The sequence below is a fragment of the Microtus oregoni genome, unplaced genomic scaffold, assembly GCF_018167655.1.
Source record: "Microtus oregoni isolate MIOR12 unplaced genomic scaffold, Mior012 000015F_ref0000493, whole genome shotgun sequence".
In the NCBI taxonomy this organism is placed as follows: Eukaryota; Metazoa; Chordata; class Mammalia; order Rodentia; family Cricetidae; genus Microtus; species Microtus oregoni.
In genome coordinates this window covers 8,119,780-8,145,499 of record NW_024543074.1, presented here as the reverse complement: position 1 = coordinate 8,145,499, position 25,720 = coordinate 8,119,780, and the positions used below count along the sequence as shown (strand labels likewise).

At 42.2% G+C, this 25,720-nt stretch overlaps 1 protein-coding gene across 1 annotated transcript in view; it reads right to left on the bottom strand.

The window, feature by feature from the left end:
• Nucleotides 1-25,720, bottom strand: part of Stxbp4 (syntaxin binding protein 4) — a 161,446-nt gene that overhangs the window by 12,052 nt on the left and 123,674 nt on the right. The window contains exon 17 of the mRNA XM_041663812.1: nt 12,775-12,832. Coding sequence (XP_041519746.1) covers nt 12,775-12,832 — 58 coding nt within the window. The remainder of the gene's footprint in view (nt 1-12,774; nt 12,833-25,720) is intronic.

Genomic DNA, 25,720 nt, shown 5'->3' with positions numbered 1-25,720 from the left:
CTGTATGAATTTCCCATTGAGATAATTTATCACCAAAAATTTGGTGACATAAAATGACTTATTCACTGGCTAATGAACAGAAGTCTGATGGGGGTCTTACTGGGGTGTATGGAAAACATCAGCAAATGGCCTCAATCCCTTCTGGGGCTCAAGGGGAGGACCATTCCCTGCTTTCCAGCTTCTGAAGGCCTTCCACAATCTTAGGCTCATGGTGCCCATCTTCAAAGCAGGGGACATTTCTACTTCCGTCATACACATCCTTATTTGACTCTTCTGCCTTTTTCTTCCTTTGTGAAGAACTCACGAGGTCAGACTGGACAGAGTAGGGCAAGCTCTGCTCAGGGTCAGCTGATCAGTAACCTTCCTACCTGATGGAGGAAGGTCACTGGCTAATAAAAGGCACTGCCCTGGCCCATTTTATTGGTTAGAGGATAGGTGGGAGGAGAAAACAGGACAGAACGCTGGGAGGAAGAGGAAGTGAGGTCAGAGAAGCCACAGCTCTCTCGGGAGCAGACGCCTCAGAGCAGAGATGCCATGCCCCGCTCCCGGGCAGACACACGCCATGAAGCTCCAACCCAGGATGGACTAGGATAGAATCTTCCCGGTAAGACCGGTTCTCACAGATTATTAGAGATGGGTTGATCGGGATAACAGGATTAGCCAGTAAGGGCTAGGGCTAAAGGGCCAAGCAGTGATTAAAAGAATACAGTGTCTGTGTAATTATTTTGGGCATAAGCTAGCCGAGCGGGCGGCTGGGGTGCTGGGGTGCTGGGGAAGAGGCCCCGCCGCCCATAATACTACATATGGCGCCCACGTGGACAACTGCTTCCACATTAAGCCTGAGACAGCTTGGGAAGTAATTCTAGAACAAAATGAAAGCATTGTGCCTGGTTTCTTGGTAGCAGCAATTTCTCGGGTCTACTCTGCTTGCCAGAGGCAAGCAAGCGCCTCATCTAAGAGAGGCTTCCTGACTCAGCTTTAGCTGCAAAGCCTTCAGCTCATTAAGAGGTCCTGCCACGAAACACTTAAACGGTGTTGACGAAAAGCTTTACGCATGCTTTTCGGTTTTCAGCCATAGCAGGAAAAAAGCTGCGCTTTGCCGGCTTTCTGGGCCATCCTGCCAGGGCAAACTCTGACTGTTTGAGGCAGGAGGGCCGGCTACTGAGAGAGGACTTGAGTGTTGTCTGTTGTAGCTCACTTGCTGGCAGGGACCTTGAAATGCCATACAGTTGTTGCAGTAAACAACAGCCTGTATATCCGCCATGAGGCTGGAAAGCTAAGGAATGGACTGGATCTAGCTGGCAAAGCCACGCCTTTAATCCTACTGAGATCGCTTGGTAAATTAAAGATTCATGTGGTCAGAAAAAGAGAGATATACAGTAAAGAGAGATTCAAAGACAGAAAAAATTTCTGAATGGTTTAAAGTGTGTTAAAAATATATACAGACTAAAAGTTAAAGTTCTTAAAGTAAAAAAAAAAAAAAAAAGAAAGAGAGTTGTGTGTGGTAGCACACGCCTTTAATCCCAGTGCCTAGAAGGCAGAGACTAACAGATCTCTGTGAGTTCAAGGTGTAGTAGCAAACACCTTTAATCCTGAATGCCTGGGAGGCAGAGACAGGCGGATCTCTGAGAGTTCAAAGACAGCCTGGTCTACAGAGTTACTTCAGGTCAAAGATACAGAGAACCTGTCTCAAAAAGCAAAGAGTTAAAAGTAAAAATAAACGAAATAGAGGTTAAAACAAAGCTGCACAAAGATGGAAAATACACAGAGAATTTTGATACTGTATGCTATTATGCTCTCTTTGAATTGTTTAAATGCTGAGGAAGGAGAAACAGATGCTAAAAGATATTTATTTATAAATACTGCTGAACTAATCCAACATAGATATTATGAATTTGGATCTAAGGATATGATACTTTGGAAAGGAGTTTCTTATTTTGTTTTCACAGAGGATGAGACGCTGTTCATTTCTTCTATTCCGATTTGGTATGATGGACCACGCCCTCCTGAAGGGTTGGTGTGAACGCCTTCAAAAAATTGCTTCGCTCAACTGCCAACTGAGATGAAACTAGCACACAGGTTATACCATGAAAGACCAAATTAACGACGCCCCCATTCAGCAGGAAGCAGTTTGGAGAGAAATAACTGCGCCCAAATTCCCAAAAAATGTTTATAAATGTTCTTTTACATTTAAAGGGGGATATGATATAGATATGAATAATTTGCATTAGTATAGATTTTGCTTTATTGATAGAGATTTAAGGTCAATTTTGTTATATGTATAAGTGTTTCTGATTTTGATTAAGGTATTGTGATTGTGTAGTTCATTTAAATATGTACTGTATAATTAAGAAATATAGGTTGTTAATGGATAATCATCGATAATAGTAAAGCTTGTAGTTATGTTAGTTAGATTTTCTAGATATATAGAGATGTATTTCAGTTAGATAGACATTCTTCATGTCTTTCAAAGATTACAGAATAGGACATTTAATGTTTTAATAACTGAGGACTTTTCATGACAATGAGACACTCTGCTCCTGGCAGCACCAATGTACTTCAAGAGGAAGATGGGCATCGAAGAGGCACCTTATGGAGTTTGATAGCCATTTGGGCAAGAAACTCCTCTTGCCTGGACTATTGCATAAACTGGACACAGAGAACCCGCAGAGAGAGGACTACTGAACTTTCCTAAGGTGAGATGATCTTTCGGGGTTCCTGATTCATTTTGAAAGAGTCTGCGAGACATTCTGCAGGACACAACAGATAGTGACTGAACTGACTTTGAATTTTCCTGCATTATGGAAATGTCTGCTGGATACCATGGGCCTGAAGGCTGAAGATGGATGCCCCAACGGTACAGAGGAACTTTGGGTGACTGTCCAGGCAGCGAGATGTCTCTGTCATTTCTAGAGTTTTAAAAGTTGCTTTTTTCTTGTTTGCTTAGGTAGTATTGTATCTTTCTGGAGTCTTTGATGGAGTTAAGAATAGTTAGTTATATTTACAGTTTTCCTTAGTTATGATAAAGATTATTGTAACTTTTACTTGATAACTGTTTTGTTATATGTAATTTTGCTATGTTAAAGCCTTTTTTTTTGTTTAAACCGAAAAAGGGGAAATGATGGAGGAAGGTCACTGGCTAATAAAAGGCACTGCCCTGGCCCATTTTATTGGTTAGAGGATAGGTGGGAGGAGAAAACAGGACAGAACGCTGGGAGGAAGAGGAAGTGAGGTCAGAGAAGCCACAGCTCTCTCGGGAGCAGACGCCTCAGAGCAGAGATGCCATGCCCCGCTCCCGGGCAGACACACGCCATGAAGCTCCAACCCAGGATGGACTAGGATAGAATCTTCCCGGTAAGACCGGTTCTCACAGATTATTAGAGATGGGTTGATCGGGATAACAGGATTAGCCAGTAAGGGCTAGGGCTAAAGGGCCAAGCAGTGATTAAAAGAATACAGTGTCTGTGTAATTATTTTGGGCATAAGCTAGCCGGGCAGGCGGCCGGGGATGCTGAGAACGCAGCCCTGCCGCCCCTATTACTTCACCTACCTTTTACTATGTAACCTAACACTTCACAGGTTCTGGGGCTTCTCCATACTCGGGGGCTCCTTGACTGCTTCTAAGGTGAGCGCCTAAAGGAAAAGACACTAGCTATGAAAACTTCTTATAACTTGTGCAAAGCCAGGGAAACTTTAGCAATAGTAGGTCCGATGGAAACTAAGTTAAGACAGCCAGGTCTTGGAATATGCCTGTAACCCCAGGAACTTGGAAGCCTATGGTAGGAAGAAAACCAGTTCAAGGCTAGCCAGGACAACATAGCGAGATGGTGAGTCAAACTGACAGGTTAAAGGAGCTGGGGATGTAATTCAGGGCTTATTGACATGGAACCTGGATTCAAGTCTCAGTGAGGGAAAGGAGCAAGGAAAAAGTGACTTCAGGACAATGCCATGGCCCACAAGAATTCACCAAGAGCCCTGCTTTTGTACACTGTGTGCAGGTAAGGTAATAAGTATTAGATGCGGTCATGGGGTATGACTACTGGCCTTGGGGACCTTTGTTCCGGGTCACTGTGATAAGAGGAAGAGGCAATAGAGAGCTCTCTCCCTCTTAGACACACACACACACACACACACACACACACACACACACACACACACACAGAGAGAGAGAGAGAGAGAGAGAGAGAGAGCGAGAGAGCGAGAGAGAGAGAGAGAGAGAGAGAGAGAGAGAGAGAGCCATGCCATGAAAGGATGGGGTAAGCAGGGTAGCTACTGCCTCATACAGGAACCAGTCCTGCAAACAGTTTAGACTCTGGCACCAAGAGCTGCGGGAAACATTTTGGCTGTTTAAGCTCCTTGGCTGTGGTATTCTCTTACGCAGCGCTAGTAGACTAACTCAGCAACTCAACAGTGGAGAAAGTTTTGATGAAAAAATTCAGAATTTGTTTTAAAAAAAGCCTAAAAAGGAGGGTGATGGATGCAGAGGCAATTCTAAAGTGGGCGAGAGAAGAACAACCCCAGCAAGACCACAGGTTCAGAGCAGTCACGTGCTCTCAGGGACTTGGACACTGGAAAACATGCTTCAGGCCAAGCCGTACCTGTCATTGGCTAAGTGGGGGCAGAACGTGGTGCTGGGTGTGTAGATCTAGAAGTTTTATTCATTTCGGGGGCTTTGCCATCCTGAGTAACCCAAGCCAGTTGGCTGGCCTTTCACTTAAATGACAATTTCTTCTCCAGCGCTTCAGATTCCTACACCTCTTTGTAGGTATTTATAGAGAATCCTGGGCAAGCTGTCTGGGCTTGTGATCAATGCAGCCTTTCTGCTCCCGTCCCAGGGCTATGGACTGGCCAGAGAGCAGTATAAATGTAGGTTTTGGCTACTGTGTTCTATTTGCAGCTGCACAAATGTTGTCATTTAAAAATCTTTCTCTGGCGTATAGCAGCAAGAGCGGGGATGGCCTGGGAAGCTGACATCTGCTCAGAGCTCACCCTGCACCAAGGACTTTGCCAGGGCCTTCACACCCCTGGGTGCATCCAATTCTCCAACACTCCAACTCTCCTTGTTTTTTAGGTAGAAATCAGGATCACAGAGGGACTGAAATAGCATATCAGGTCACTTTCAAATGTGGCAGTGTCAACGTTAAAATCCAGGCCTAACAGATACCCTCTTCCCCCCTTCAATGGCTTCTCCAACTTGTCAACGATATTCATTCATTTGAACTTCAGTCCCCACGCATGCTCTGATCTGTTCCAGGTAATTACTCCTAATCAGTTATCACAGAGAGAGTCGGGCCTGCACATTCAGCTTTAAGATTAAGTTAAGATTGGGTTAAGATGTACTGCCAGACAGCTCAGCGTAGGTGGAAGAACCCGCTACTGGATGCAGCCTCTCTACTTATTCCTCAGAAGAGGTGGTTTGGGAGAGCCATTTGGAAAGACCCAAACTTCCCGCTTTCCTCTGTGTGCTCTTTTTGGTGGTCCTGATTCTCACATACATAGAAGTCCCCGAGGAGCCTATTCTTGTAAGAACACTCAACATATTTTTATAAGCCCTGATGTCAGTGCATAACACTCGTCCTGACCTCTTACCAGAAGAATCACAGGTTATATTAATCAGTGGCCACTACCTAATTCTCTGAGAAGGAAGCAAAACAGCTCAACTCAAGAGGCCTCGGGGTAGGGGAGAGTTCTTGAGAATGTCCACTAAAGTGAAGCTGAAATAATCTGCAAAGGATTTACAAAGCAAAAACTAAGTAGTTCTTATTTTCAACCAGAAACCATGCTTCCTCTCTTTCCTTCCCGCCACAATCTTCTTATCTGTCTACTCGCTTTGCTGCTGCCTAGGGTAACACCTATTTGCAAAAGAAAGTCAGGGTCTCAGACCTGAGAACGTCAAATTGCTCATTTTGGGCTTTCTGTTCTTTTAAATTCTATAAATACTGCTGAGTAATACCCTAATATGTATATATTCCATACTTTCTTCATCCATTCTTCCATTGAAGGGAATCTAGGTCGTTTCCAGGTTCTGGCTATTACAAACAATGCTGCTATGAACATAGTTGAGCATATACTTTTGTTGTATGATAGGGCCTCTCTTGGGTATATTCCCAAGAGTGGTATTGCTGGGTCCAGGGGTAGGTTGGACAACCTAGATGCCCTTCAATGGAAGAATGGATGAAGAAAGTATGGAATATATACATATTAGAGTATTACTCAGCAGTAAAAAACAAGGATTTCTTGAATTTTGCATATAAATGGATGGAAATAGAAAACACTATCCTGAGTGAGGTAAGCCAGACCCAAAAAGAGGAACATGGGATGTACTCACTCATATTTGGTTTCTAGCCATAAATAAAGGACATTGAGCTTATAATTCGCGATCCTAGAGAAGCTAAATAAGAAGGTGAATCCAAAGACAAACATATAGGCATTCTCCTGAATATTAACCTTCATCAGGCAATGAAAGGAGACAGAGACAGAGACCCACATTGGAGCACTGGACAGAAATCTCAAGGTCCAAATCAGGAGCAGAAGCAGAGGGAGCACGAGCAAGGAACTCAGGACCGCGAGGGGTGCACCCACACACTGAGACAATGGGGATGTTCTATCGGGAACTCACCAAGGCCAGCTGGCCTGGGTCTGAAAAAGCATGGGATAAAACCGGACTCGCTGAACATAGCGGACAATGAGGACTACTGAGAACTCAAGAACAATGGCAATGGGTTTTTGATCCTACTGCATGTACTGGCTTTGGGGGAGCCTAGGCAGTTTGGATGCTCACCTTACTAAACCTGGATGGAGGTGGGCGGTCCTTGAAATTCCCACAGGTCAGGGAACCCTGATTGCTCTTCGAGCTGATGAGGGAGGGGGACTTGATCAGGGGAGGGGAAGGGAAATGAGAGGCGGTGGCGGGGAGGAGGCAGAAATCCTTGATAAATAAATAAATTAATTAATTAATTAAAAAAATATTTCTATATTACTTATTCACATCCCTAGGCCATTGCCTCCTACATGGCACTAGGCTGATCCTTGTAGCCAACAGCTTGTGCAGATGTGAGGGCCAAGCATGCACTCTCACACTGGCTGGAGACGACACTTGGCAGCATTTGTCTGAGTGTCTCTCATCTCTTGTTCTGGGGAAAGACTGTTGTTATGTTGAGAACAACCCTATATCCCTAATGCCTGCGACATGGTGAGGAGCTGGAACATCCTGCCAATAGCATCATGAGTATGTTTGGTGCAAGTATTCTAGGGAGCCCACTAAGCTATGCTTCATTTCCCAGCCTTTTAACAGATAGTCTGACGACTCCATGAGATCCAGAGAGAGAGAGAGAGAGAGAGAGAGAGAGAGAGAGAGAGAGAGAGAGAGAGAGAGAGAGAGAGCGAGCGCAGGGAGGGGGAAGGAAGTGAGCGTACGCGTGCCAGAGCAATCTAGTGAGATCACCTTTGTACTGCTGGGACTCTAAAACTGGTTGAGAAAATATGCACTGTTTCAAGCTTCAAACATTGGAAAAAATTTACAAAGCAGAGATGGAGAGTTAATGTATTTATAAGAGTAAACTCAAATCTTTCAATATAAAGATAAATATAATGAAATCAATTAATAATTATGTCCAATTTCTAACAAATTTGATTTTGCCAGCAGAACTCATGGTAATTTTGTCATACTATATGACACGTATCAAATGTATGTGTAATTCCAAAGTAGAATCATACCAAAAAATTCCAATAAACTTTTCATAGTATATGACTTTAAGAGGATGAGAAGGAGCTGTGAAGAAGGGCTGGGAAATAGTTCAGTGGATAGAGTTCAGATAAAGGTGCCTGCCAACAAGCCTGATAACCTGAGTTCAACCTCTAGAAATCACATAACAAACAGCCATCAGTAGCTCACACCTGCAATCCAAATACTTCTATGTTGAAATGGAAGAAAGAGACAGGAGAATCTTCAGGAAGTTTGTTTAACACAGCTGCAGAAACAAGAGACCCTGCCTCAAAGGCATCAGAAGGATATAACTAACTCTGTTGGGGCCTATTTAATCACATTGTGTGAAGATGTTTGTTGCTGTTTTACCTCACCTGCTTAAGGCACCTTCTGATTGGCTTAACAAAGAGCTGGATGGCCAGTAGCTAAGCAGGAGAGCATAGGCAGGACTTCCAGGGAGAGAGAGAGAGGAACTCAGGAAAGAATCTGAGATGAGGGGATTCTCCAGCAAGATGTGGAGGAAGTCAAATGTACAGAGTTGAAAAGAAGTATGGAGCCACATAGCAGAATGCAGATTAATATAGAGGGGTTAATTTAAGTTTTAAGAGCTAGTTGGGAACAAGTTAAGGTCAAGCTTCCATAATTAATATGTCTCTGCATCATTACTTGGGAGCTGGCAGTTCAAATAACGAACTGTCACATAACTCCTGGAAAAGCTATCTTCCAATCTCCATACATGCACTGTAGCATGCAGGTGCCCCACTCTATCCATTGGGGGAAAAAAGAAAGAAAACCAAATAAACAAAAAAGAAGTTTGGTGGAAAAATGGCCATTCATCCAAATAATCTCATTACAGCATGCATAAAGTGTTGGTCTTTTTTTGTCATTAAGTTTAAGGATGCTACAACTATTTTATGGGAAAAAAATCTGTCCCAGAATGCAGTGCTATATTTTACACAAATATATGTATATAGATTTACATATTTATTTATGGCAAGTGAGTATGCCTATATGCATATATGCATACACACAGAAGCACATGTCTGTTAGTTCTATGAAACATGGGCTCTAGTGATGCCAACACCAGTTATTCATGTTTACACAGGTGGGCAAGAAGCTCTCTTTTCTTTGTTAGAACTTAAGTAGATGATGCAGTATTAATAGAAGTGCAACAGTCATGTGGACGGACAGAAATATTCTACAAGGCCTGTAAGTGCCTGGGCATTCTCGAGGCTGCACTGACAGTCATTCCCTTGCCTGAGGCTTGGCTCCCATCAGATGTAGCAGTTCCATTTCTGGGATGACAGTGACAGGTGCCAATTTCTGTCAGGAGATCATATGCATGCAGACCATCAGCTCCTCCAGAGCCTTGGGAGGGTAATTTTAGGCATTCTTTTTAAGGGAAGTTATTTATTGCAAGGAAAGTATCATCTACCTATAAATGAACCACTCCTCCCTCAAAAGATTAACATAGGCTGCCCAGGCTCAAAAGTTTGGCTCAGGTGGAATAAAAATTCAAGCAAATCAATAACTTTAAAATTTCTGAAAAGGATATTAGGAAGCTTGTGCATATTTTGCTCATCTGGCAACAGCTTTGATTGTGGCTAAAAACCATGCAGAAACCCCATCGAAATGGCAGAGAGGGAGGGGAGTAAAGAGATTAGCTTTATTTGAAGCATTTTCTTGAGGGGGTGGGCAAAGACTTCATAGAGTGGAAATTAAAACACACATACGTTACTCTGTGGAGACACCAGCATTGGAATCCAGTTTCTCTATGTCAAGTCTCTCTCTCTTGACATCAGAAGGCTTTCTTTTGCAATCAGAGCCATCCGTACCAGAATGATGTACTTGACCCATACAAGGACCCCTGCAGACCCATATTTCAAGTCTTTTGATGAGCAACTCAAACCAGTCTGCATATGGCCTTACAATCCTCTTCAAGCAAACAATTCCTGGGAAGAGGGCAGCTTTCTTAGAGAAACAAAAGAACGTGGTAAAAAGACAAAGAGATGGATGGGCACATCCAGGTCATTGAGAGGTGTGGCTGAGCCTCTGTTCTAGTGAGAAGGCTAGCAACCCCTGCAGAATTCACTGTGTGTTTAATGATGGGTGCTCATAAAATTGCTCCCTACAAGAAGGTAAGGATAGGATATAAAACATAAAAAAAAAAAAACAACCCAACAACATGGGTACAATGGTTCGGCTAATATCCAACTTGTTGCTTGAACAGGGTTATGCTCTTGGAAAGAAAAACCTAACTCAGATTGAGTATTCCATGCTTCAGGAGGCTGGGGCTGGGATAGAGTTAGATTTTCTTATTTTTACTCTTTGACCTTCCAATCTACAGAAGATTACTACTTGTTCTTAGAAGCAAGCTATGCTATTTTAAATTGGACAAAGTATAACATTCTACCTAAGTCAACATCTAATTAAAATGTCCTTCCTGTCACCTCTCACCAGATGACCTTAAAACAAGGAAGGCGGCATGATGTAACCCAATGTGAACGTGGGGACGGTTCTGGAGCCAGGTAACACTGGGTCTGAATCTGGACCCTGCAGTTTGATTAAAGGTAACCTCTTTTGACAGCCTATTCTGCTGCAGCAATGTGACAATGATACCCACCCATGCCCTTTTGGAAAAGAAATCTGTCTTCTTTCTTTTTTGCTTTTCTCCTACAGCACGATTAAGGTCAATGAGAAGAACATATGAGTTTCCAGAACACACTTTGGGCTGTTTTCTGAGCAGAACAAAGGAGGCTGGGTAAATGTCCACTCTTTTCTATCTTTCGAGCTCTCTCCACAAGAACTGAGCTAGACTTTGGAGTGGCCACAGCTTGCTGGCTTTCTTTTTTGGTCCACTCTTCATATGCTCTATTCCTTTTGGTAGTAGAAGTCGGGCTTAAAAGCTGTTCCATTATCTAAGGGTCAGTGGCTCATCCAATTGGGGACCAGACAGTGAGGCAAACTGATTTTCTGGCTGGTCATATCTGGGTCTGTTTTTTCCTTTGTTACGAACAACTCTGCTCTCAGTACCATTTACTTACAGAGCGCTAGTGAGAACCTGCCATTCAGCTATCAGTATGACACACTGACAGACAGCTCAGCATAGGTTAAAGAACTCTCTACAGGGTGCAAACCTGGGCATTTTCTAAGGCCTCTAAATGCAGAATCTCAGGTTTTCTTCTTTGGATGACGATTTTCCTTGGGGGACCTTTTATGAGGCACAGTTAGGGGTAAGATGAAGCTCATCATCAACATGACACCGTGATGACATGATGTCATCAACATGACACCCTGTGTAATGGTCTTCCACATCAGTAAGAGGATTACATAAGAAAATATGGACAAATACTTTTATTGTGCTCCCGGCCACTGAGTAGCATCTGAAATCTGATGTAAAATACAATCTGGCATTTCCTTTTTCTACCACCTATACAGCATAGGGTAGAAACTCTCCCCCAAACCAGGCATGACCAATGCAGTGTATCAGAGAGTAGGTTTGTCTCCAGGAGAATGATTCTGGAAGTGAGCAGTGGGCTGCTGAGTGCGATCTGCACACGGGATTCCAAGACTTCTCTCTACTTCATGCTATAAGCTACAATTCTGCTTCATCACCCACCAACAGAACAAGAGAAAACAAGCCAGGAAAACTCTGCCAGGTTTATCTATGATTCTTCCTTAAATCTTTACAAATGTGAAATTTTGAATTTATGTTCTTTTTAAGATGATGATTTGCAGGCTTTGTGCTTTCTTGACACAATACAGTCTTTCCATAAAAAAATAATGGTAAGTCGTTATTAGTCATTTCCTGAAGTCAGGATGCATGGGTTGATAGTTAACATCAGCAACTCTACCATGGTAACATACTCTCCTTGTCTGAAGAGAAAATGAAGTTAAGAGAGATATAGGGTCAGATGGTGATAGTACACACCTTTAATCCCAGCACGTGGGAGGCAGTGGCAACGGATGTCTGTGAATTTGAGGCCAGCTAGAGCTACACACAGAGAAACATGTCTTGAAAAACTAAAAATGAAAGAGAGAGAGAAAGAGAGAGAGAGAGAGAGAGAGAGAGAGAGAAGAACCTACCTATGTATAGGAACAGGGTTTAGTAAAGCAAAATCTGCATATTGCATGGAAAGTATGGTTGCATTTGAAAGGACAGCAAGGGCTTTTCTCTCATAGCATCTGCGAAAAGGATGCACAAGGGGTTTTCTAGGAATCCCTGCCAGGAGGTGGGTTTCCCCTTGTAACTCTCATAACACTGGCCCTGACACCAAATGACTTATTCAGAACACAGTAGAAATGTGACAGCCCACTGTATTTAGGGAAGAACCATCCAGTTCAGCACAAGAGTCTTCCTGCTCAGGACTGACAGTCTAGTGCAATAGGAAAGCTCTTGGGCCAGGAGACTTTGCTTTTGATTCTGGTTTGGTAACAACAGCTGTGGATTCCTGGCAACAACTACAGATTAAGGAAAATGCTAGGATTGTACACATACCCTAAAGGTCACTGTTACCACACTGGGATCTAGGCTGTTCATATACTGTCTTATTTATTTAGGTCATTTACTCTCTGTCATTTCTTATGGCTACATGAGTTGTACGGTATCGGGTATGCAGTTTGTATATTTCACCACTAATGTCCAGAAATACTGCCAGTAAACAGAATGATCTGTGTACACTGTACAGCATTTCAAGGGAGTGACTGCTGTTAGTATTGTTTTAGGGCATGACAAATGGATTTTCAATTAGATACTAACTTTTCAATAATGGTAATAATATCATCCTACAAATGAGTCCAGACAGGCAACATTCAGGTTCAAATCACGATTCTGTTCCAGTTTTTGGTTCTTTCCTGGGAAATTGTTACTTGGGTTTTACCCCACCCCCCCGTGACATCTGATATCAGCATTTAAATCACATGAAATGAAGATGGTGAGGTTTCATTTCTTGTTTCTAATTTTTCTAACCTCCAAGAGGGTTTCTTGGTTTTGCTGATTATTCTGCAACTTCCAGGTTCTCTCCAGATGTGAGCAAAATTGCTTACTTGGTTGAGAGGCTTGTACTCACTTGATGAAGTACTTGATTCCATCTGCTGTGTAAGCTTCCTCCCACCCGTAAGGTAAGCCTAGAGTGAAAGGAAACCAGAAATACATTTAATAAGATGATGAAGATAACTTTATTTTCTGGACACCAACCTCCCCCATGCTGACAATTATCTGAGTGCATTTCCTGCACAAAATTATTTTCTTGAAAGGCAGAATTAAGACAATTCAGATGAGCTCTGGCACTCAGCATCTTACGACGCAATAAATAAAGTCCTGAACAGTTAACAATCTGCTTTAGCAGCAATAACTGGATTATGACTTATCATTTACATGTGGTGAACATTTTTGTCAGCAGGATTCACACAGAAATTGGTGTTTGCAGCGGATGGTTCTTGCCCGGAGGCAGAAGGATGGACAAGATGGCCTCTGCTTGTCTATTCTGGCTCAAAGTTTCTTTAATTGGCTCCCTTTGCATTCCTTCACTCAGCTCCACAGGGAAATGGGCATGAGTGCCAGATCAGCAGGGGTTTGAGAAGCAGCTTTTGGACAAGACAAGATTCCTTATTAAGTTTGAAAGTTTAGTAAAGTGATTTACAATGGATGGTGGCATTTTCTTTGTTAATTAAGAATTTTGTGCACTGACATAAAGGGCCAAACAATTTTCTAAACTTAGCTTCCATTTCTGTAATGGGATTGAGAATAGTTAGCTAAAAAGAATGAAGTAAGCAGGCAACATAGGGGCATATTCTATATAGGAGTTCTGCTCTCTCTCTCTCTTCTCATTTAATATCCATTTACTGAGGTTTCAACCCACGGCTTATGCATCCACTTATTAGTGTTGTACTACTGAGCTACAATCTCTTCGTTTTAGGGGTAAGGTCTTACTAGATTGCAAGGTTGGACTTGGACTAATTCTGTAGCCTAGGCTTGAGATCCTCTTACTTCAGTCTCCTAACTAGTTGGAATTAAAGGTCTATGTCAGTGGGCATTTTCTTACATCTAGATTGTGGGTAGCATCTCTTTAGACTGCAATGGTTTCTACCCATTCTGCTCTATCACTGGGTTATATCTTATATATTGCTATTGCTAAAAAGTTTAACTGACCTTTCCAGTAAGCTCTATGACACTGGGTTATCACCGCCCCTTTGATGGGTATAAGATACATTAATACATTGAAAAAAAAAAAGGGTTGCATTACTCAGGTAGCCCGAGTCTTAACAACAAATACTAGACTTTTATTCCTTCAGGTATCAGCAAGGGGGAGAATAAACATGCAGGGAAAGCTTAACAATATGGATAAAATAAAATTTTGCCTTATTACTATTTTAATTCTTAGAGAATATATTTCCTTGAGAAGAGGGCATTATGGTGTGTGTGTACGCATGAGTGTGAGTTTGTGTGTGTCTGAGTGTTTAAGAAAAAGAAACAAAAGACTTTAATTTATATTGATTCCAGTCTGGAACTGTAGGTCAAAATTTTATACCTATCTCTCCCATACATCAACAAAGCTATCCTGGGGTCTCTACCCTCTCTTCATGAATATATGTCTACTTTTTGTAGTGGTCAGAGTTTCTGATAACTCAGTACAAGCAAAGTTCTGGAGGTGACATCCCGTGACACAGGAAGTGATATCTCGTGCATGTGTTCTTTCATGTCTACCGATCAGCCATGATACACTGTTACTGCCCTACAAGACTGCGTTGATTTATTTTTCTCTCTACACTTTCTGCACTTTTTTTTAAAAAATAGCTAAGTTCATCTGACAGTGATGAGGCCCTTTCCCTCCAAGTAAGACTGTGACTGCGAGGACCTGGCTTATATGACAGAAGCACTCTGATTAGTTTTTGGGAAAAATAGCAAGCTACTGAGGACGTGGAGAACTGTCGTAATGTGACTAAGGTTTTTGCTTGCTAGGTGAATTGTTTGACTGGCACAATTCCATCTGTTCCTCCAATTCTTGGAGTAACAGGCATTTTTTAATGAAGTAGAAGAAAGAGGTACACTTTAATGATGGTCTTTTTTATTAAAAAGTTTTAGACTTTATCATGGTTTGTGTGTGTGTGTGTGTGTGTGTGTGTGCGCGTGCGCGCGCGCGCAGGATGCGTGTGTGTGGGGGGGCTTGCACACAAAGCATACACTGAGGTCAGAGGCCAGCTTTGTGGCATTATCTCCTTCCACCTTTATGTGGGTTTTAGAGGCTGAACTCAGGTCATTAAACTTGCATGGGAAACCCTTTTACCCACCAAGTGACCTTGTCAGCCCCAACATGATCAACTTAAACATGAGCTGGCTGAGAACTCATTTTCTGAGCCCTAAAGAATACATTTATACCACCCCTTTAGACACAAGGGATATTGGAGAAAAGGATACAAAGACTGTAAGAGTTAGATAGGGAGAACAGCTACAAAAAAGTCGCTTTCTGGGAAGACAGAGTCAGTACAAGAAGAAATATGGCAGCGGTGGATACTTGCATTGGGGTCACATAAGAATGGTCCATCTACAATCAGATGTAAGAGGACTCAGGGAACCCTACCCTTCATGGTTGAGCTATTCACTAAGACAGATGAGGGTGGGGGTGTCACTGCCTTCTGTTGCATACCCACTGATGACCCCATCTGGTTCTAGTGGGCAGTTTTAATCCAGTGATAATACAGATGGCCCTAGTTAAACAAAAAAACACGCCAAAAGTCATGATTATAAGGAAAGGACTATAGGGAAAGGGGAGAGGTATTGATAAGAAAGGGGAAACACTAGATAGTGTGGGGAAGAGAATAATCAGAGTCCATTATATACATGTATAAGATTGTCAAATAACATGACTAATAAAAATTAAAATGATATTTTCTGCCATGAAAAACTAAGTTCCTAATTTTTAAAAGATCAGTTTCATAACAACATCATCTGTAAGTAGAACTGGGGACTAGGCCGTCATTAATCTCCCTGTAGTATCTCAGCAACAGAAACACAATCACTATCTAATGTAAAGACAGACATACAAATAGCCAACTTCACATGAAACAGCTCTTTTGGTATTTACAAATACATGATTATGATATAGTTGGTTTTCAATGGTAATGATTTTATTTATTCACGACGATGATTTGGAAGTAATTAGAACATAAATACTTTGAAATAATCATTATTGTTACATATAAAAATATAGTTATCTAGTTACAAAATCTTTACAGACTTGTAAATATACGATGTTTTTAATTTTTCTTTTCATATTTTTTAAAAACTGTTATTGACAGCTCCAAGCACCTTGCGATTGTTTCTGATTGAAAGGGTTTGTCTGTGAGTTCTCAGATAGCATTCTTTCTGCCAGAGATCATCTGTTTCTAATCATAAACTTCATGGTGACGACTCCAAAATCTGCATGAGTATCTTGCCAGAGTGAATGTCTGGAACATATTGAACTTAGAATCCTGGCTGTGCCCTAAAACTCAACATATACAAATTCAAACTCATCATGTATCCACACAAAACGATTTCCTTTGTTTCCCCAGAATCATCACCACAGATTCTCTGTTATGTTTCCCCAAGTACTAATTTATTAAGTATCTATTGATTACTATGTGTCCAGACTTTTGCTCGGGCGTTCAATACATAATGATGAAAAATAAACATGGACCTTGATCTCACAGAGCTTTAAAACTAAGGACGAGGATGTAGCTCGGTCAGTAGACCGTTTGCCTAGGACACCAAAGCCCTGGCTTTGTTCACCAGCACCACCGTATAAACAGGGACTGGGTGTGGTGGTGCACACCTATAATCGCAAGACTGGAGAGCTAGAGACAAGAGAAACAGGAGTTCAAAGACATGCACGGCAGCATAGGGAGTGTGAAGCCAGCCTATCTAAGACCATGTCTCAAATACAAACAAAACCCTCAAAAAACAAAACAAAAATGGCACACAACCCAAACGACTTGCCCCCCTCAATCATAAACAAGCACATAAGTACAAGAATAAGTTCAAGTAGTGTAGCGAGAATAGGACAGGTGAGAGAGGAACTCAGCTTCAGGACGGAGGACGAAGTGCAAACCAGTGAGACACTATCAGCAGGGCTTTCCAAGAGACTGCGGAGGGAAAGTGCAGACCTGGGTGAGAACACCGCAGGTAGATGGAGCACAGCCACATGGCTGGCACTCTGAGAATCAGGAAACTGCTCCCTCTGTACAAGCACAAAAAGATTCTGCTGGAAACATTATTACATGGAGATTTGCAGGCTGCAGCAGGATTGTATGGGACTCCCCTCCTCTTCTCCCTTCCCCTCTCCATGCTTCTTTTTTGAGACAGCTTCTCAAAGCCTTAGCTGACCTTGAACTGGAGAAGATGTGCCCAAACTGAGAGTGAAGGACCTGTAAGGGAATGCTGTCCCATTATACTTGTGGAAAGGCCACATAATCTAAAAGACTTTTTTTTTTTTTTTGAGATCCATCAAAGCCCAAGGTTTTTACCTGACTGGATTTCAAGGGAAAGTAAGTCCTGCAAGGAGAGAAGGTGCACAAAACACTCACTGGAGACAAAGTATTGCCAGGAACATGGCCAAAAAAGCAATGGACATTAATCCATACATCTGGGAGCCCTAAACACAAGCACAGTTGTCCTCCTCAAACAGTTCTTGCCCCCAAGACTTGTCAGGGATACTGTACTCATGATATCTCAGCAGTATGGCTGCATGAACAGGACGTGCATGATGGTAACACTAGCTGAAATGGCAATGTGGGTGGTGGGAATTTCACAAGGCCTCATCCAGATGAAGAGCTACAGTCAATGGGGTGAGAGCTATGGTCAAATTTTATACCTATGGGTATAAAAGTATGTATGCAGAATACAGCAATGCTCCCATTTGCTTGAATATCGTGTGCAGAAGGTGGGTGATTTCATTTTTTGAGGCTTGGAATCCTGTTAAATGATGTGGTGTAAAGAAGGAAGGCCAAGTGAGCTTAGGGGACTGTGAGAAAGACTGGAACAATGGACTTTTTAAATGGAGAGAGAAGACAAGGGGACTGGGAGCTGGAGTAGTAGACAGTCTTGGTGAGGATAATCACTGTGTAGTAAGCTTCAAAGAGTTTTGAGTGAGTCAGCACGGTGCTCTTGCTGCCAAGATTCACAGTGGGCATCGAGGGGCTGATGTGGGAGTCCCCTCTGTGTGCTGTGATTACCATTAATGAATAAAGAAACTGCTTTGGAGCGATAGCAAGGCAGAACTTAGGTAGGTGGGGAAAACTAAACTAAATGCTGGGAGAAAGAAGGGCGGAGTCAGAGAGAAGCCATGGAGCCCTGCTGGAGACAGACACTGGAACTTTAGCCTATTAGCCAAAGCCACGTGGCAATACATAAATTAACAGAAATGGGTTAAATTAATATGTAAGAGTTAGCCAATCAGAAGCTAGAGCTAATAGGCCAAGTAGTTATTTAATTAATACAGTTTCTGTGTGATTATTTTGGTTTCTGGGCAGCCAGGAAACAAACAAGCATCCTCATCCAGGGGCTTGGTAAGGACAGCACAGAAAACACTGACAAAATGAACTGAAAGGTAAAGGTGAGGGACTCTGATGGAGAATAGCAGGAGCTGGGACAGAGTTAAATGGAGAATGAAATTCTAAAAGTGAAACTGATCGAGACGACACTGGACAGGAAGTCTCTACTAGACCTTAGCAAAGCCAGGTTCATTTGAAAACCTCTAGTATCTCCAGGTTCCAGCTATAATGAATAATGCTGCTAGGGACACTGTTCAGCAAGTGTCCTTGCAGTATGATTGACTATCCTTTAGGTATATGCCCAAGAGTGGTTTTGCTGGGTCTTGACGTAGATTGATTTCTAATTTTCTAAGAAACTGCCATACTGGTTTCCAAAGTGGCTGTATAAGTTTGCACTCCCACCAGCAGTGAAGGAGTGCTCCCCTGACTCTGTATCCTCAGTATTTCTGATCTTAGCCATTCTGACAGGAGTAACTGACAGGGGACATGGTAACTCGGCACCATTTTGATTTGCATTTCCCTGATGGTTAAAGATGATGAGCACTTCCTTAAATGACTTTTGGCCATTTGAGAGTCTTCTGATGAAAATTCTTTGTTTAGCTCTGTAACCCATTTTTAAATCAGATTGTTTTGTACTTTGATGTCTAATTTCTTGAGTTCTTTATATATTTTGGAGATTAGCCCTCTGTCAGATGTGGGGTTGGTGAGGATCTTTTCCCATATTGTAGGCTGTCATTTTGTCTTATTTACCATGTCCTTTACCTTACAGAAGCGTTTCAGTTTCAGGAAGTCCAATTTACTGACTGTTTCTCTCAGTGTCTGTGCGACTGGTGTTATATTTAGGAAGTGGTCTCCTCTGTCAATGAGTTCAAGGCTACTTCCCACTTTCTCTTCTATGGAAATAACCTAGATGCCCTCAACTGAAGAATGGATAAAGAAAATGTGGTACATTTAAACAATGGCGTATTACTCAGCTATAAAAAACAATGCCATCATGAAATTTGCAGGCAAACACATGGGATTAGAAAAAACATCCTGAGTGAAGTAACCCAGACTCAGAAAGAAAAACACGTATGTACTCACTCATAAGTATATATTAGACTTAAAGCAAACAATAACCAGAATACAATCCACAGCTCCAGAGACGCTAGGTAACAAGGAAGACTCTCAGAGGGACACATAGATCACCCTGGGGAGGGGAAGGGAGATGAGAACACGATGGAATGGGATAGTCAAGAGGGGAGAGGGATGGAGTGGGAGAGAAATGAAAGAGATAATCTTGATAGAGCCACTGTGGGGTTAGGGAGAAACCTGGTGCTAGGGAAATTCCCAAGAATCCACAAGGATGGTCCCAGCTAAGACGCCTAGCAACAGTGGAGAAGGTGCCTGAATTGGCCTTTCTCTGTAATAAGAGGTGAATACCCCAACTATCATCATAGCGCCTGCACTCAGTAACTGACAGAACCAGATGCAGAGATCCACAGCCAAGCACCAGGCCGAGCTCCGGAAATCCAATCAAAGAGAGGAAGGAAGAAATATAAGAGCAAGGGAGGTCAAGATCATGATGGAGAAATCTACAAAGGCAGCTGAACCAAGCTTGAGGAAACTGAGGAACCCTAGACCGACAGCTGTGGAGATTCTATGGAACCGAACTAGTCCCTCTATATGTAAGGAGACAGTGGTGAAGCTTGGACTATCTGAGGAGCACCTGGTAGTAGGACCAGGATCTATCCCTGGTGCATGAGCTAGCTCATTGGAGCCCCATTCCCTATGGTGGGATGCCATGCTTGGCCTTAATGTAGGGGTTCTGCCCCAACTTAATGTGCCAGACTTTGCTGACTTCCCTTGGGAGCCCGTCCCCATTGGGAGGAGTGGATGGATGGGGAGTGAGCTGGTGGGTGAGGCATGGGGGGTGCATCAGGAAGGGTAGGAGGGAGAACTGTTTCTGGAATGTAAAATGAAATTAAGAAAAAAGAATTGCTGGGTGGTGGTTGTGCACACCTTTAATCCAAGCACTCGGGAGGCAGAAGAAGGTGGATCTCTCTAAGTCTGAGGCCAGCCTGATCTACAGAGTGAGTTTCAGGACAGCCAAAGCTCTTACACAGAGAAACCCTGTCTCGAAAAACCAAAAGAGAAGCTCTAGTGTCATCATCATCTCAAGGAGACTCAACCTGTAGCGTAGGACATCCCAGGAAGGGATGAAAGGGAAGAGGGAGGGGAAGGGATGGATCGAGGGAGGGAGAGAGGGAGGGAGGGAGAGATCTTGAATTAAATAGACAAAGTTTTACTAAATATTATGGCATCCATTACATTCCAGGAATTTTTAATTGATTTTGAATCAGAAAAGCTAAATCCACATGTACTGCTTTTGACTCTAAGTTGAATAAGGTGGTAATAACTGTGTAGGACCTCAGCTTTCTCATTTATATGAGTAATGATCTTAGTTATCCTGCTAGCTTGTGGTGTTATCATGAGACTTTTATTAGTTAATACATAATGATACAATTATATGCAAAAGGAGGCCATTGTTATTAATGGCAACAAAACAGGAGCTTCTTCATTGCCCACGATTCCATGCATACATCTAACACAGGAAAAACTTACATACCTCTGGGGTGAATTTTACTAAGAGGAAGTCATACTTTCCCACAGTCCTTTCCTCAGTGTAGGGAATTACACAGTCTCTGCTTCACTGCTGCGCTGCCAGCTAACGATATACGAGTGTCGGCATTCCCTCACTAAAGCGTTACTCTGTTTCCACAGCCTCAGCCTCGCCACTGCTAACAGCTGATAGCACCATGATTAAATAATACTCCTCAACTCACCAGAACAAGAAGAGAAAGAGAATCCCCAACATCCCAATCTATGCCTTACTGTACTAAACAATGATCTCCTAAGCGAAAATGAACTAGATTCTAGATTTAAAGACAAAATGGTCTGTTTTAAAATCTTTCTTTTGTTAGACTTTAGGATTACTCAAGTTAATTTGTAGTTCTGAACTGTGGTGCCAATTTTTAAAGAAACTACACTTAATTTTCCCATGAAAGAGAAATCTATTACACTAAGTGATGGTCCTCACCTATAAATAACCTGATAATTTAGTATTTCAAGGGCAAAAAAAAAATTCTAAGGAAACAATTTACAAAAGAACCATCTAAGTTTTGGAATTGTGCTCTAAGTGTTCCTGATTGTTAGCCTTGCACAAATGCTTTAACAATAGGCACGATTTTGCATCTGTGATTTGGTTACATACGGCCATTGTCTGGGGAGCGGGGAGAAGAAATTGCACCTATACATGTATAATGTAGATGTTACATACTTCAAGCTAGAAGCCACACACCTACCCCCAAAAGACAATGATACATGGAAGGAAAGCACTGAAAGCACACTCCTAAGCAACCTGGCTGCCCGGAGTCTTCTCAGTTAGGCCTCACTCTGTTTGGCAGACAAATATATTCTAAAATAGCTTGCAGTTAAGGAGGAGGGTGAGAAGGCTATCGTCCATTTTCCACATTTCCCTTTCCACACATGCAAACTCTGCATTTTCGTAGCATTTGCTCCCAATTAGGGTTTAGCATCCTGAACGCTGGCATGCCAACACCTGACAAGCCAGCTTAAGTGTCCTCTTTTCTTCTGTTCACTCCCATCATGTGACAGAGACTGTAGGTGAGAACACAGAACTTCATTCACAGTAGTCTCTGGGCATTTACTCAATGTTAGGGGAGCTGCCTGGGGATTTGGGTTTGCTTTGCTTAAAACCAGTAGTACCTAGCGGACTTTACACTATGCATTGACCAAACTCAGTACAAAGATTGTTGCAGTTTTCCTGGCTAAGGTACATGGCCTCATTCTGTACAGCCAGCCTACAGAGACAGGCTAGAAAAGGGATTAAAAGGTCCTTTCAAACATCTTTGTGTTCTGACAAGCTTTGCTCATGACTAGTCAACTTGTCTGACTTGATCAGTGAGAAGAGTGGTAATGGCCAACAGCCCAGAGAGCTGTTCCCACCCATGTTTGTAGCTCACTCTGTCGTTTCCTTGAGGGGCTGGCTCAGCTGTGATGGAGGCAGTGGTGTTTTCCTGGCCATTCAATATACAACAGCCTTCTCTGCCGCCTCTGGCACACACTAGTTGCCTTAACCAGCTTTCTTTCCTACCCAAATTCCCTCATTTTTTTGTTCCCTGCTCCACTGCCAGGGGTATTGTGCACATATACAATTCTTAATTGCTATTTGCTGAATTAAGGAATCAATGTTTACTATGCCAAATGACTATGGTAATACGAACACAGACTATTTAATCAGACACAAGATAAAAGTAGAGGACTTTAGAAAATGTGTTGAAAGGGTGCTAAATTAAGATCAAATTGAAAAGTTACACCATTAAGGATGTACTTAATGACTTGAATTATTTTCCTATGAGTTGACAGTTTCTTCTTTACAGGTGACAGAGATGGAGGAGAAAGGTGGAGGTTTCATTTTTTTTTCTTTAAAGGCAGGTCTTCTCTTATGCATACCAGGCTGGCCTGAAACTCATCATAAAACCAGGCTAGTCTTAAAACTCAACAGAGATCCATATGCCACTGTCTCCTGAGTGCTGCTGGGATTACAGGTATATACCCCCAAGTCTGGTTCCGAGTCCTTACAAAGATAAGCAAGATTGCTTTTAAAACAGTTTGATTAGTATACTACAGATATGAAGGGCGAGCGGCTGGTGAACATGAACTAGTGGGTCTATGGACTGCGAGGGAAGACGCCTGGAAACTGTGCTCTCTCCTTCCTGTTCCCTTCAGGGAAACTTGTTTGGCGAGGAGCGGTTGAGTGTTGCTCTGCAGCAAGCTCCAACACAGGAAAGGCAGACTTATCAGGAGGACAGAAGACAGGTTAACTCGTTCAAATGCTAGGAAGACCTCATGAGTGACCTCTACTGAGTGTCACTGTCCCTGCCTCACCCTGTCTGAGAGCATGCCATACCAGGGTTTCAAAACTCATGTATGAAAAAGAGATAAATAAAAAAAAAACTATTTTGAAAATAAGTCTTTAAAAAAAACACGCTCCTGAGCACACTAGTTTTTTCGTGTTGCATAGCAAACTTTCACAAATGTAGCACACGCGTGTATCAGCACAGGGCTCCACGGGTGGTATGTGCAGCATGCTATGACTTGGTTCTGTGCTCAAGGGATTATGGGACAGAAATGAAAATACTGCCTGGGGAGACTTTTTATCAGGATGAAGTAGGAAATTATGCATTTCTAAGTTAATTTGCTATTGACAGAATTCAGTTTGCAGCTCTAGGACATAACCTGCTCCCAAACGTGCTTTGTTAGACTTAGAAGTGGTGAGCATTGCTTGACACATGACTCCTTCAACCTTCAGACTGGCCTTATACTTCCAATGGACTTGTAGATCTCCAATGTTTAGGTCTCAAAAGCTTGTGGAGGTCACATCCACAAGGGGGACTTCTTCGTTCCCAGTTAATTAATTACACACAGGGTCCCATCATAGGTACACTTAGGCTCGTAGTTCACTGACTAGCTTGTACACACATGTTTGGCAGAAGCCAGGAATTTGAAGGGCTGTCTTAGAACCCTATCTATTGAAGAGCTCACATGATACTTCAAATAGAGTCCAGGATGGCGAGGGGAGCCTTCTATGTTCGCCCCTAGAAAGGGACATGTCACTGAGAAAACTAGGAGAAAAGTCACATAGAAACAATAACAAAACTTTCATAACTAATTTTTATTTTTACTTTAGAGGCAAAAATATTAAATAAACATATAATTTAGAATAGTTAAAGAATTATAAAAATTCCCCCACAATAAACCCAGAATTTTAGTAAAAGGTTTCTGTTCCATTCTGTGGTAAGCAGATGAGAGAAAGTGATAAAAATGGGAAGAAAATGAGGAGGCAAACAAGGGACTAAAAGGTGAGAAGTTCGGGAAGGAGAGATTTAAAAATTTACGGCTCTTAACTGGATCAGCTGTACAATTTACAGTGCGTGCATGATTATGGACTGAAAAAGGAAAAGAGAAAGACTGAGCAGCTGGGATTAGCAGAAGCTATGTTTCTGGAGAGTACACTTGGGTGGCTAAAGTGGGTTAGTGAATGATTGACTCAGTTTCCTGATTTTCCCTCCCTATCAGCTTTGAACTCTCATCCCAGCTATCTCCAGAATATTGGCCAAAATCTCCCCGACAAGTCTGTTGTGGCAAAACTCTGGTCCCCTCTGAGCAAGTGGTCAAGCCGTCCACCTGTCCAGACACTGGACCTGTCAGAAATTCATTCAGGACATTTTCTACTCACACTTGACAAACGTCTCTTATTCAAAGCCTGGGAGATCTATTTCCATCACAGGGCCTAACTGTGCTCGGTTAGATCTTCACGGGAGACCTGCCCTACAGTTTTCCTGTGGCATCCGTGGACCAACCCAATGTAGTCATGCCAAGCCATGAAACACTAACAGTACTGTGTTCACAACCACTCACGGCACATAGTTATCAAGCAAAAAGCACCAACAGACACAAGAATGCAGTGTATGCATAAGGAAAGTATGTCTGTTAGAACCTAGTGTCAGATTTCTCATTTTACCCTGTTATCTCACATCATGTTCCTTACTGTCTGTCCCTGTGGTATGGCTGTTCATTTTAGTTTTATTAAGTAGGAATATTCGGTCTCAAAATTGCAACACCCTCTCTTTTTCCCTCCACATATTTGTCCTTAGTAAAGCAGACACATATCAAAGGAAGAAATCTAAGTCCCTTCTCATTTGACCAGTGACAGTTACTGATAATTTAGTACAAGAAAAGCAATGAGTAGCCATGGTTTACTTCTGCATTCTGATTTGCTTTGAAAGACATAGACAGCAACCATTCCCAAATAGAGACCAGCCTGTCAACTCTTTTTTTGATTTTATATTGTCGTATGAGTACTAGGGAAGCCTCAAAGTATGCCTGGAATACTTTGTAATACAACTAGTAAGAACAGAAAAACAAAAGCTGTTTGTTGGTGGGTAACCCTAGAGTTAAAGGTTACATAAGGAGGTATTTAGCTTACCTAGTTTGTCAGAATGAGTTGGTCAATGGGGAACAGAAGCTGTCAGTACAAACGGTGCATGAATAGCAATTCATATCGAGACAAATATTTTGAGATGATGGTTGCTTATGATGGCATAAACAAGACATGCGTTTCAACCTCACATGCCTTATCTCGTGTGCCTTTAAATTATGATGGTTTCACTTCCGCTTGAGTTTGACTTTATCGCTGCCATTTAAAACTGCTCAGAGCTCAAATCTTAAACAGTTCCTTCCATACACACATCTCTCCATTTAAAAATAATTTCCCTCATTATTCCCCTGAGCTTTTTTTACTTTGTATCATAAACAATCTATTAAAACTTGCAATATGATTATTTTTACAATCATTTTCATCCCCATTTTCCTAGACTCCTTGAGGGTTCTAAATCCTCCTCACACCCAGCGGGTTTCAAA